The 13,937-nt window shown below is 33.7% G+C and overlaps 2 protein-coding genes across 3 annotated transcripts in view; both read left to right on the top strand.

Moving 5' to 3' along the window:
• The window catches only part of LOC120432210 (kinesin-like protein KIF19), a 50,762-nt gene that overhangs the window by 17,488 nt on the left and 19,337 nt on the right, over positions 1-13,937 (top strand). The window lies entirely within an intron of this gene.
• On the top strand, positions 2,284-7,679 carry LOC120432209 (uncharacterized). Of its 2 annotated transcripts, none has more exons than XM_039597369.2 (2): positions 2,284-2,366; positions 2,432-7,679. In XM_039597369.2, exon 2 carries the CDS (start codon positions 2,467-2,469, stop codon positions 7,630-7,632), a length of 5,166 nt encoding a protein of 1,721 aa, XP_039453303.1. In that variant the 5' UTR covers positions 2,284-2,366; positions 2,432-2,466; the 3' UTR covers positions 7,633-7,679. The 2 variants fall into 2 exon arrangements, with proteins under 2 accessions (XP_039453303.1, XP_039453302.1); XM_039597368.2 differs by having other exon boundaries at positions 2,317-2,366; positions 2,421-7,679.

The raw sequence follows: 13,937 nt of genomic DNA, 5'->3' as shown, positions 1-13,937 counted from the left end.
AAAAACTAAAAACTAAAAACTAAAAACTAAAAACTAAAAACTAAAAACTAAAAACTAAAAACTAAAAACTAAAAACTAAAAACTAAAAACTAAAAACTAAAAACTAAAAACTAAAAACTAAAAACTAAAAACTAAAAACTAAAAACTAAAAACTAAAAACTAAAAACTAAAAACTAAAAACTAAAAACTAAAAACTAAAAACTAAAAACTAAAAACTAAAAACTAAAAACTAAAAACTAAAAACTAAAAACTAAAAACTAAAAACTAAAAACTAAAAACTAAAAACTAAAAACTAAAAACTAAAAACTAAAAACTAAAAACTAAAAACTAAAAACTAAAAAACTAAAAACTAAAAACTAAAAACTAAAAACTAAAAACTAAAAACTAAAAACTAAAAACTAAAACTAAAAACTAAAAACTAAAAACTAAAAACTAAAAACTAAAAACTAAAAACTAAAAAATAAAAACTAAAAACTTAACACTAAAAACTAAAAACTAAAAACTAAAAACTAAAAACTAAAAACTAAAAACTAAAAACTAAAAACTAAAAACTAAAAACTAAAAACTAAAAACTAAAAACTAAAAACTAAAAACTAAAAACTAAAAACTAAAAACTAAAAACTAAAAAATAAAAACAAAAAACTAAAAACTAAAAACTAAAAACTAAAAACTAAAAACTAAAAACTAAAAACTAAAAACTAAAAACTAAAAACTAAAAACTAAAAACTAAAAACTAAAAACTAAAAACTAAAAACTAAAACTAAACAATTTTGACAATTTTGACAATTTTGACAATTTTGACAATTTTGACAATTTTGACAATTTTGACAATTTTGACAATTTTGACAATTTTGACAATGGTGACAATTTTGAAAATTTTAACAATTTTGACAATTCTGACAATTTTGACAATTTTAACAATTCTGACAATTTTGACAATTTTGACAATTTTGACAATTTTGACAATTTTGACAATTTTGACAATTTTGACAATTTTGACAATTTTGACAATTTTGACAATTTTGACAATTTTGACAATTTTGACAATATTGACAATATTGACAATTTTGACAATATTGACAATTTTGACAATTTTGACAATTTTGACAATTTTGACAATTTTGACAATTTTGACAATTTTGACAATTTTGACAATTTTGACAATTTTGACAATTTTGACAATTTTGACAATTTTGACAATTTTGACAATTTTGACAATTTTGACAATTTTGACAATTTTAACAATTTTGACGTTCTCTTTTCCTACCTTGCTATAATTTTCCTCCTCCTCACTTTAATGTGCACTCGGAAATTTAGCCAATAAATCTCACAATCTCGATGCCACCGGACAGGCGCGGGGTGTGTATTTTTTTCTGATCGGTTTCCTTGAAACAAACAAAATCTTTATTACATTTAAATGCATATATTTTTTTAAATGTTTTTTTTTGTTCAATGAAAATTTAAATTGTTGGTCAAAATTTTGTTGCTCCTTAGTTTTTTGGGGGATTTTCTGAAACACGAACTATATGCTCGTGAAGTTTTTTATTTGAAAAAGTGCAGTAACCGTTAAGAGTCTCAAAACTGGCTAAAACCAAAACGCACTGATTTAAATCCCGTAAACTCGTAACTGGTCAAGCTCATATTTGGGTTTCGGGCTCAGTACACCTAAGGGATCATGCCCTGAAATGCCCGCAAAAATGACCCATTTTGTTACATTCTATGGAATAATTATTTCTTGAGTCTAGAGTGATTTTATGTTGCAATTAATCTTTTCAGCAGTTATAAACTGAATGCTGAATAGTAATTTTCGGTATTTAGATTTGAATTGTTTATTGCCTTTTAACCCACCGGAGGTCGCGTACGTGTACTTTGTACACAGTTTGTAAGGGCACTTGTAAGAAAGGCGAAAACACGCGACTTCCCGAAGGTTAAATTACCAAAAGCATTTTCAAAATAGCTCATCGTTGCCATTTTGGCCGCCATCTTGGATTTATAATTTTTTAATCACTTTAGGGTAGATAAGATTTCATATTTAATCTCGATAATCAAATATAAGGAAATGAAATATTTATTTTTCTGATGATTTGATTTTCCGAAGTGAAATTTTTCCATTGTATTCGGATAATCAAGTCTGGACTGTACCCACAGAACTTTCTCTAAATGTGTAACGTCGATTCACCCTTTTGGTGATTTTACAATGTACTTCAACTGGTGCAAATATTGAAAGTGGTATCGGCAAAGTTTGATAAGATAAGATTTGGTTTGTCGTTGATATGGCTCAATAGTGAGTTTAACTGGGAAGACATCGTGAGGATGCGATTGACTTTGGCAGTGTGATTCAAGCAATTGACCGGTGAAAGTTAAAGGTAATGTTCTATTGAACAAAAAAAAAATATCGTAATAGCTGAATCAATCTCAAGTAAAATTACAGCACTCAAAAAGCAGAATTTTTCAAAAAAGATCGAAATGCAAAGCATGGACCCCTGCACGGAGTACAACGCGGGCAGCCTAGGAGGCCATGGGAACGATTACCAGCGGCAGCTTGCTTGGACGCTGCTGCAGCGGGCGATGCTGGCAGGCTGTGAGTTTAGGCTCGCGTTCGAGATGGACGACGCCGGCAAGTTTGACGACGTTGGCCTGTTTGTGAACGGCGCGTGGACGCTCATCCAGACCAAGCACAGTCGGCTGCAAAAACATATAACCAAGGAAACGCTGTTTGAAGGTGGCGACGGTGACTTTGCGCTGGGGAAGTATTTGAAGAGTTACCACAAAATGAAATGGAGTCATGGGGAAGTTGGGAAAATTATTCTTTTTACCAATAGAAGTTTGGACTGGTCGAAGTTTGAGGTGAATTCGTACTTGGAAGTGAAATTAGATGGCATGCTCGACTTTTCACAAGGAAAACATCTGCAGTTGATCAATCAAGAGGAAAATATGATGAAACTGCTCAGGGATGAAGCATTCAAACGTGACTTAAGTGATATTCGTGAGGCAATCGTTGATTTGTTTAGGAACGAGAAAATGCACCAAATACTGGAGGAGTACCACTGCTACTTAAAGGAAGTGTTTGTCATCGATGGACAGGACGTATGTTTGGTGAAAGCAAAGCAACATAAGAACCCAATTATTAAACAACTCTACTCAGAGTTGGAACGAATATTAGGAAAAGACTACTGCAAGATTGATGCTAAATTAATGGGCAATTTTTGGTCGCTGACAGAAAATTTAGTCAAGACAGAAATTGATCGCAACACTATTGAGGATTTCTTTTCAAAATTAGTTCTGTCGATTTCACAACCCAGCGTTGAGGCACTGCGAGAAGTAATGATCAGCGAAGGACGACGTTGGATGCTCAGCTGGGTACGACCTGACGATTTGGGGCGAATGGATGGGAGTTTTGATAAGGTGCCGTTGGATATAATTATGAAAGAGTTTGATAACTATGAAAAGTCTGAAAAGGTTATAATTGCAAAGGGTAAAAAACAAATTAGAAAAGATTTTTTGGATACTCAGAAAGGCAACGAAATCATGAGAAAAATTAAAGAAAAATTGCTAGCAGACATACAAATAGGTAGCCATCGATCGTGTGCAAGTTTTGAACAAACCGAACATTACTACATTAATCGGAAAATTTGCTTTCAAGACACTTTTGTTAAAATGTTAGACACTGAGTTTGTTCAGCAACTTTTCGCATCATTCAAGAACCAGAGCTGTTTCGTTCTCACGGCTCAACCAGGCATGGGAAAAAGTACTCTCTGGCAGTATTTGGCATTTCAAGCTCAACAACTTCACTCGGATAAGGCCGTGCTCTTGGTTTACTTGAACAATTTGTCAGGCGTTGCGCCAAGCATTAATACGTTGGAAGATATTTCAAGCTCAAACGTCTTTAAGAATGAGCTTTCCAATAAAAACGTTCAACTACTTGTGAACGAGAGTAAAAGCGAAATAATATTATTTCTGGATGCTTTCGATGAAGTTAGAACAGAAAACCGTGAAAATACTTTGAAACTTATTAGAGTATTATTACAAAAGAAAAACATTAAAATAATTGTAAGTGGTAGACGACACATCAAGAATTATCTCGTCGAAAGTCTCAAGGCGGTTTCGATGGAGCTGCAAGCATTTGACTGTGACGAGCAGATAATGTTTCTGAAAAAGTATTGGAAAAAAAGTGCTACCGACCCAGCAAGATTCAAAACATTTGCTGATAAAATAGTTGCAAAATTTCACCGCGACATTTCCAGCAAAGAGTACGACTTTACCGGTGTTCCACTGATGATCAGAATGGTGGCGGAAATTTTCGCCGGGCCGTTTGAAAAGTATCTCGAATCGAACGATGGTTTGAACTCAATTGTACGTGGAGAGAAAATGAGCCTGATTGGTTTGTACGAGCAGTTTGGCCGGAAGTGTATAAAAATTACAATGAACAAAAAGTACAACGTTGACAGCAATAAAGAGCCAGATCGGTTGTTTGACTCAACAGTGACAGCAATAGATTACGATTATCAGGTGCTTGCTGTAGAACGATTGTTTTCATTTGAACTAATACCATTCATAGCGAACAAAAAGTATCACGAAACATTGCAATCGATCAGAGAAAGAATCGAGGATCAGCAGTCTCTGATAATCGAAGTAGTTGCTACAGATGTACGATTTACACACTTATCTTTTGCCGAGTATTATGCAGCAAAGCATTTGTTTGAATTTTGTGGTTTAAAGGAGGCTCATTTTTGCAAAAGATACATTTGGAGGGACCTTCAAAGGCGTAAAGTTGTGCGCATTTTCTTTCTGGCGATGATTGAGTCAAACATCGTTATAAATTCGAAAGACGTGGGCAAAAGTATGGCTAAGTTGAGCCAGCAAGATATAAACAGGCTTAAGCTGTTGAAGGAATGTGGCACAGAAGTTATTTGTTGGGCTTGCAAAAGTGACTTTGAGAACATTGTGAAAGGTTTGCACTATTTGCATGATCCCTTTACCTTTGAAAATGTGAGAAATGGCATGGGAAGACCCCTGCTTCGGATATCGTTTGAAAGTGGCGCACGAAAAGTTGACGAATTTTTAAAAGAAATTTTCAAACAGAGTGCGACCTGCAAGTATCCTCTTCATCTGGCTGTTGAAAGCAATCGACTGGATGTGGTGAAACAATTAATTGCCGGTCAGATGGATGTCAATTTACTTGATGACGAAGGAAACACTCCAATATTTCGAGTCAAGTCGTTCGAGATGATTGATTATTTATTACAAAAAGGTGCAAACCTAAATGTCGCAAATCAATTTCAAAGTACTATGCTTTTTAATATCGTGTTTTATGGAGAGTTTGACTCCCTACCGTTCTTATTTGAATTGAAAGATTCAAATGGGTACGAACTTTCCAAAATAATAAATGTTCCAAATGATATTGGGGAAACTCTTCTTCATGTGGCTTGTCGAACCGGTAACTTGAAAATAGTTAAGCTTCTGATCCAAAAAGGTGCTGATGTAAACTTAAAAAACAAAAGCTCTGATACGCCGTTAGATCTTGCATTGAAATTGTTCCACCTGGATGTTGTGAAATATTTGCATCATGAGTGTAACGCTGTCACAAACCTTTTCAATGCTGGAATGTCCGATTTTTTGTCGAACTCCGCTGGTAAAAATTGTTTAATCGTTCAAATAAGTGAAAATACAGTCAACTGTACCTGCACCGATATCGCAGAGACTGTTGAAGCCGAATGCACTGTCAAAAATGCTATTCGAACATGTCTCTTTGTAAACATGGACTTCAATTTAAGGGATAACAATGGCAACTCTGCACTTCACCTAGTGGCCAAATCTGGGTGCATCGAAGCGATGAAGATTCTTTGCAAAAATAAGGTTCAAATAAATGGCCAAAACATTGAAGGGAAAACTCCCCTTCATTTTGCTGTTAAAAACGGATCCTACCACCTTGTTGAGTTTCTGGTCTCTCAAGGGAGTGACCTTACTTTAACTGATAAAACTGGGAACACAGTTTTACATTCAGCGGCGAAAGTATGCGATGAGAAAATGATCAACACATTGATCGAAATGTTTCGATCGCAGTCACTGTCACTGGATACCGAGAACTTTAATGGGAAAAGTCCACTTTATATTGCATTAAACGGATGTAAGGAAACAACTGTAAAACTCTTACTCGATGCAGGGGCCAACATAAATTCATTGTTTAGTCTACAGTTTGAGTGCAACTTCAGATTAAGTCAAATAATAGATCTTTGGAAGTTCTCAGGTACAACCTTTCAGTGTTTACTTGATAAAACAAACAAATGTTTACTCAAAGACGAAAATCTCCTTCGTTTGGCAGCTGACTTGGGATGTGAAAAATCAGTCAAAATCCTCATCGAAGCTGGAATGAATATCAATGCAATTTTTTTTATTGAATCTTTACAACCTTGGCTAAAAAATAACCCAGATTCTTCAACTAAAACAGCACTTCACATTGCTGCGCAACGCGGTCATAACGATGTGATCAAACTGTTGATAAACTTGAAAGCTGACGTAAACATTCAAAACGGAAAGGGACAATCTCCACTCCACTTTTCACCAACACCAAAAACGTACAATTTATTGGTTCGAGAAGGCGCCGACGAAAATGTAACGGATTTTGAAGGAAACACTGTTTTACACATCGCAGCAAGGGACAATCGCTTGGAATTGGTTGAATTTCTACTGAACAAAATATCCTCCGATGTTGACTGTAAGAATAGGATAGGTCAAACTGCCTTCCATTTTGCTTCCTATGGTGGGCATGAAAGGATAGTGGAATTGCTTATCAGAAAAAACGCAAACATTAATGTGAAAGACGATTTAGCGAAGACTGCGATTTTCTACGCAGTTAAAAGAGAGCACTCCAGCATGATCCGTTGTTTGAAAAAGCATTCAGCGGAAATTGATTTGAATGATTATAAGGGTATGTTGCACACAGCTGTACGTCAGTATAAGACGGAACAAGTTGTTTCGCTACTCATGGTCGGAGTCGATGTCAACGAAGTCGATGAATATGGTAGAACTGCCCTGCATTGGGCCGCATCACTTGCCCATTCAGAAGCTGTGTTTCAATTGGTAGCTGCCGGTGCAAATGTCAACACCTTGGACAAGTATGGCAATTATCCTTTAAATTATGCTGCAGTTTGCTACAATTTGCAAGAACACATGATTGGATACCTCATAGATTATTCGACCAACATTGACCATAGAGATAATTTCGGAGAACCTCCCCTTCATTCAGCAATTAGGAATAGTCATTCAGATTACCTCACAAACATACTTATCGCAAAGCACGCATCCATTTATTCAGTAGATCTTAACGGAAATACACCTCTACACCAGGCAATTTCAAGAAACAAAGACGGTGTGATTCACCTACTCATTGACCTTCTAGCACCACCAGAGTTGACCAGCCAAAACAATCGGGGAGAAATTCCACTTCATTTGGCAGTTAGGGAAAATAAATTTGAACTGGTTGTAAAGCTAGTTGAAAAGGGGGCGTATATAGAAATTACACAACAGAAAACTGCGCTTGAATTGGCGCGAGACAAAAATTACTGGGACATTTATGAGTATTTAACAAAGAAATTGGAACTACGATACGAAGTGGAGCCGTTAAAGTATTAGACAATGCTAAGGTCTGCCTGAAAAATAAAGCGATTTCTATTATAACACCACATCATTTTTTATTTAAACTACTGAAGAACATCTAAAAAAATAAGGAGCAGTCGTTGCTGACTGGTTACAATGTTCGCTTTGGAAGCGAATGGTCCTGGGTTTGATCCCCATCTGCTCCCAACGAGCAAAACTGATATACTTGTATCCAAGAATAGGACGAGAATACAAGGTTTAATACAAGTTGAACTCGTAGGCGCATTTCAAATTCGAAATCTTCACGTACCATTTTTGTAAGGGAACTTAAATGGGTAAACCAATGACACAAAATAGCGACTTTGGTCATGGGGAAGGCTCCCACAAAGTTTGAGACAAATAAAAAAAACGTCATCCAGTATATCACGCTAAAATCTGCCAAAATCGGCTTCTCAAAAACATCAGTAAAATATTTTTGAAAAGCATAAAACATAACCTGAAATTTTCACTCTGGAACATTGAAAATCGGCCAATTAATTTCTCATACAGCCTCACTAAGCATTCGAATCGATGAAAATGTAATTATCAACTGACTTCTAAAATATGAATTGCCCTCTACTGCCCAAATTTTTTTTTCAAAAATTTTAATTTTTCCCGTCTTTAGGAGGCCATTTTGAGCAACTTTTGTTTTACAAAAAACTTTACTTCACTTGTCTTATGTTTTTCTTGTTTCATTTTTAGTATTTAATTTTCATTTATCTTGTACTAAGTTTGTTTTTGGTAATATTTGGCCTATTTTTTCACCTTCTATCATTACATTTTACCAATCTATTTTTTTCATGTTTTTACAATCACTTTTGAAGTTTTTGCTTGCTTTTCACACTTTCTGCCATAAAATGGCACCATTATCATTTAAATTGAAAAAATCGTAGAGGCATAGAGGAAAACATAGGCAAAAAATTTCAGGAGTTCTTCTTTTCAATGCATTTTAAAGATCAAAAATTGATTGAAAAATTGATTTTTGGTGATTTTTTAAATCGAATCCCGTCTAAAGGCGGGGTGGGTTGTAGAGGGTTAAGAAAAATTACTTATTTGTTAATCTTTTGAGTAGTTACTCTTGATTTTAAAATTTTATTATTATTTTTATTAAAAAGATCAGAAAATTATGCAGAGGTGAGATATCGTCAGTTGAAAACTGCAGGCTAATTCGGTGACGATTAGAAAAATCACTTTCGATTCGAATTCTTTGCGAGGATTTGTCTCAGAAACTATTTGTCCGATTTTTAAATTTCCAGTTCAAACGTATTTTTTCCGAAGAGCTTTTTCTTAAAAATTATATTTAAAACTCAAACATCTAAAAAAAATTAACATAACGTCATGATTCGAATTCCCGGACGCTTCGAAACCCGGACACTTCATCTTGTTTTATCAATTATTTGGGTATAAGTTCGCATTATGAATGCCAAAACTGTGTTATTTGATGAATTCCAACATCAACTTTCATTTAAAGTTTGTTTGAACGATGTAGTTAATGCCAAAACAATTAAATACAATAAAATTATAAGTTTATCAAAAATGCGAAATATTTCACTTGAAATATTTCATAGGCGTTCTAAGCACCGGGAAGGCAAAGCCGAAATTTATGGTTTCGATTTCTTTAAATTCTAGCAAATTTGTATATATACTATCGATTGTTTTAATGTTAACAGCTTAATTGAGGCCTATATAATGCCATTCACTAACATTTGAGTCCAAATTTGTGCGATTCATAAGTAAAATCGAGTGTCCAGAATTCGAAGCAAAAGTGTCCGGATTTCGAATCAGCTTTTATCAGTGTCCGGGATTCGAAGCACAACAAATCATTTTAACCCTCTACAACCTAACCCCGCCTTTAGACGGGCTTCGATCTAAAAAATCGCCAAAAATCAATTTTCCAACCGATTTTTGATATTTAAAAAGCATTGGAAAGAAGAACTCTTAAAATTTTAGAAAATTTCAGGGTTGGAAGTTTAACTTGTTTTATGTGACTTTGCTAATGTTTTTAAAAATGTCATTTTTTTAGGGGTCAACTTTGGCTGTGTTTTTTACTAACATTTCCTATATTTTCAGTAAAAAGAAGTATGCAGTAATTTTTGTAGTGTCCCAGACTATGCCTCTACGCATTTTTTTGCAATTTAAATGATGATGGTGCGATTCTATGGCAGAAAATGTGAAAAACATGCAAAAAATTGAAAAAGTGACTGTAAAAACATGAAAAAATTAGATAGGCGAAATGTAATTATATTAGATGGTAGAGTAGGCCAAATACTACCAAAAACAAACATAAACTAAACAAGATAAATGCAAATTAAAATACTAAAAATGAAACAAGAAAAACATAAAACAAGAGAAGTAAAGTTTTTCGTAGAACAAAAGTTGCTCAAAATGACCTCCTGAACACGGGAATAATAAATATTTTCGAAAAAAAAATTTGGGCAGTAGAGGGTTAATTTTAAAATTCTGATGAAAAATTGTTAAAAAAGATATATTTTGCATGCATTTTCTTGAAACGGACTGTTTATACTACATCCTTATGATATTTCTACATTTCCAACTTATTACATGATTTTTTGACAGCTATAACAAAAATGATATGATACTAAGTGTCCGGATTTCGAATCATGACGTTACTGAAAAGTTACAAAAATATGAAAACGGTACGCTTAATCAAATAATTGTTATGTTCTTTTCGATTGCAAATTCGATTTTGATTAAAAAAATTATTTTTAATTTTTTTTTCTCCAAATTTTGGATAATTTACAAAACAAACACATTTTTTCAAAAAAAAAAATATTTCCCAACCCATATTTTGCGCTATCGATCACAATGGCTCAAAATAGTATTTTTTTTCCTCTTTAAAAACAAATAAAAAAAATTCGAAAATTTATAATACGTACTCTGGGGATTCAACTGATAGTCATTAAAATTTAAATAAAAAAATGGAAATATTTTTTTCCGTGTACCAATTTTTGTCTGACAAGTTCCAATCATAACCTACAACTTTTCCGAAGACACCAAAATCGATCAGAAAATACCATTTCAAGATACAGAATTTCATATTTTTACATACCCATTTTGTATGACCATGACGAGCCCCCCTAATTTATATATTTTTGAATCATAAATCAGCAAAATTTTAAAAGTTTGTTTGCACAATTCAGCTCAGCCTCGATTATCCGAAGCCACGAAAGGTATGTACGATACTTCGAATAATCGAATCATGACAAAACAAAATGTTTTTCGTTTTTTTTTTTAATTTTTTACTTCAATCATCAAATTCTAGCTTCTCGACCACATTTAAGCATAAATCGAATAGTTGATTGCCCATTAAATTACAAAATTTTTTTTTAAATATTTTCTCACCGCCATTTTGGCCGCCATCTTGGAATTAAACATTCTAAATCACTTTATTGCAGTTTGTCATACTTAAGCACGACGATCAAAAACAGGACAACGTTCGATTATCCAAAGTGAAATGCCTTCGGATAATCGAGTCTGAACTGTATGTGATTCCAGAGCTTTAACCAAACATTTGATAACTGAAGCGAAGAAATAGTTTTCCAAAAACTCTTTTCAAAGCAAGTTTAGTTATTGTTCATTTTAAAAGGTCAAATTACGCAAAATTTAAAATTCTCCATTTTTTGACAAATCACCCCAAAAGCCCAAAAATCCATCGAGTGCGCTTGACCTCGGACCCTAATTCGTTACTGGTGTAAAAGGTAGCAAAGGGCGCCCCAAAACCAAACGGGGAACCCGGAACCGGGTACAATGTGGGGAAAATTCATTACTTGCGTGCACCGGATGCAGTTGATGTGACGACACCAAGGGCCGTTCAAGGAGGGTTGGCTGACAAAATGTAGGTCGCAGTCAACGGCAGTGTTGGGATTTCGAAAATTTAATTTAATCGAGTCAAAAGTTGAACAATCAGTTAAAATTCCACTCTCGTGAGAATTTAACCGTTTTTGCGAAAATAGAATCACTTTTCGAGTTGAATAATTTTCCCGGAAAATTTCACGCTTGTTGCCACGGGTTGCCAACACCAATTTTCGGAAGCTCTCCAGGGGCACGTACATTATCATTTGGAACTTTGACTTGGGCGGATGGCTGGGGCCTTTTTGGTGAAAATTATTGCCTGCTTCTTTTTTCCCCCCGCCTGCTACAACTTTATTTACACACCAAGCTGAGAGGGTTGAGTTTGTTACATTAGCGTTATCTATTTCGTGCTCAAATTCTTCAGAGTTGCAGCACATTTTTTATTAACATTCTAAAAGTGCTCAGCAAAACTAGTTTGCTCATCGCAGTAAGTCTTGAGCAGTGCAAGTCACCGCTTACTACGGCGGTATTCTTTTTTGCACTTTTGGAATGTTGTTGAATTTTGAGAGCTTCTCTCCCCGTTAGAAGTTGAGGTAAAACTGTGGATTTATTTGAACCACTAAAGGGACGGGAAGTTATTTCGAAAGTAATTCTGGTGAAAATGTTGAAACGGATGTTGAGGGGGCGCGTCAACTAGCTTTTGAACTCACCCTTGATGGTGGTGAAGGATCTTTTTTCGTGTCTCTTGTTTTGTATAAAATATTTTTTTTATTTTTCGCTCGAATGCTCTCAGATCAAAAAAGTGTAGCGTGTGAGGTTCACATTTCTCCAATCGATAAACTCAAACGGATATTAGTTTGAAAATCGTTTCGAAAACTGAAGTCCATTTTTTGTCCAAAATTTATTGAGCAAGCGAGACTCAGTTATCTGGACTGGTGTAGTTTGTTGCCTTTCTCATTGAGAGGAAGATGTTAAATCATTTCAAATGGGAACTTTTAAATATTCAAAATATACACAGTAAAAAATAATGTAAATTTGGAAGCTGTAATTTAAGAAGGTTGAATATTACCTCTTTTATGATGTAATTTTACCTCAATTTAGACTGAAAAAGTGACATTGCACTTTTACCACTGGAAATGTGTAATTTTACCATTTTTCTGATGTACCCCTTCCCAGATGTAATATTACCCTGATTTTTTTTCTGTGTATTTTCAAATATAGACTTAAGATTTTAGAGCTTTATTACGGGTAGTTTGGACAATAAAAGCGTTTTTTTACTTTCTGACTTTTTGTTCCGAAAAGTTAGATAGCCTAAACATTCATTTTAAATTTTCGATATTTTTTACGTTTTAGGAATCTAAAACAGCATTTTTTTTACGCTAGAGTTTGCAAAATAAAAAATAAAAAATTTGCAATATCTGATAAAAAAAAAAAATACTTTTTGGGAAAATTTCGGAAACTTTCAAAAAATTATAAAAAAATCATTTTCTATCTTGTTTTCTATTCAAAATTTATTTTCATATGGAAAATCAAATTCGCGATTGTAAATGACTTTCAGTTTTGTTTATAAATTCACTATTTACAAGTTTTAAGAGCGAGTTTTTCACCAATGTGTAACAAGTCGTATCAAGGTGCTCCGATTTGGATGAAACTTTCAGCGTTTGTTTCCATCTATTTTTAACAGTAATTTGCAAAAGCTATGAGAAAAAGTCAAACCAATCCTGGATGTCTATGACGCATTTTGAAGGGCTTCAAAAGAATTGCAACTAAGAGTGTTGGAATTGATGAAGTTTTACGGAAATGCGAGCAATTTTAAGATTTTTTTATATTTTTTGGGCCTCAAACTTCAAATCCCGTTTTACCCCACTTCCCTTTGTTGTAGAGGGCTCATATTTGGCATGAGTTCATCTCATGTATAGACAAACAAACGCTGAAAGTTTCATCCAAATTGGAGCACCTCGATACGACCTCTAGAACAAACCGAGCAATATTTACAAATACTGCCTCTTAAGCATTTTTAGGTAAAACTTTCGAAAAATGTATTTTTTTCGCATTAACAAAATGGTTTTAAAATACAAAAAAAATGTTTTCATTAATTTTACTTTTTAAAATCTCGTTAATTGCTTCAACGTTAAAATTTTGTAAAAAGATAGTTTTTCTCAGTGTACTTAAATAAACCATAATTTTTCATCTTGTGATGAATCGGAAATTATAGGTTCGATGTTCAATTTTGAAAAATAAAACTTTGGTAAAATTGTCTGCCCTCAAAAAATCTGACTCTAAATTAAAAAAAATGTACAAAATTTGTTTACATGTTACACTTAGTTCCAGAATTTCAAATTTATTTATATTAAAAAAAGAATCAAAAAAACTACCAAAAGTTTTATTTATTTGAAAAAACGATTCAATAGTTTCCAACATATCGCGAAAAATGATGGCTTATTAGGTGACACTGAGAAATCTCCTTTTCGCATGATTGAAACTATAAG

The sequence above is a fragment of the Culex pipiens genome, chromosome 1 (genome assembly GCF_016801865.2).
Source record: "Culex pipiens pallens isolate TS chromosome 1, TS_CPP_V2, whole genome shotgun sequence".
Taxonomy (NCBI): Eukaryota; Metazoa; Arthropoda; class Insecta; order Diptera; family Culicidae; genus Culex; species Culex pipiens.
This window is presented reverse-complemented; position numbering and strand designations above follow the sequence as displayed.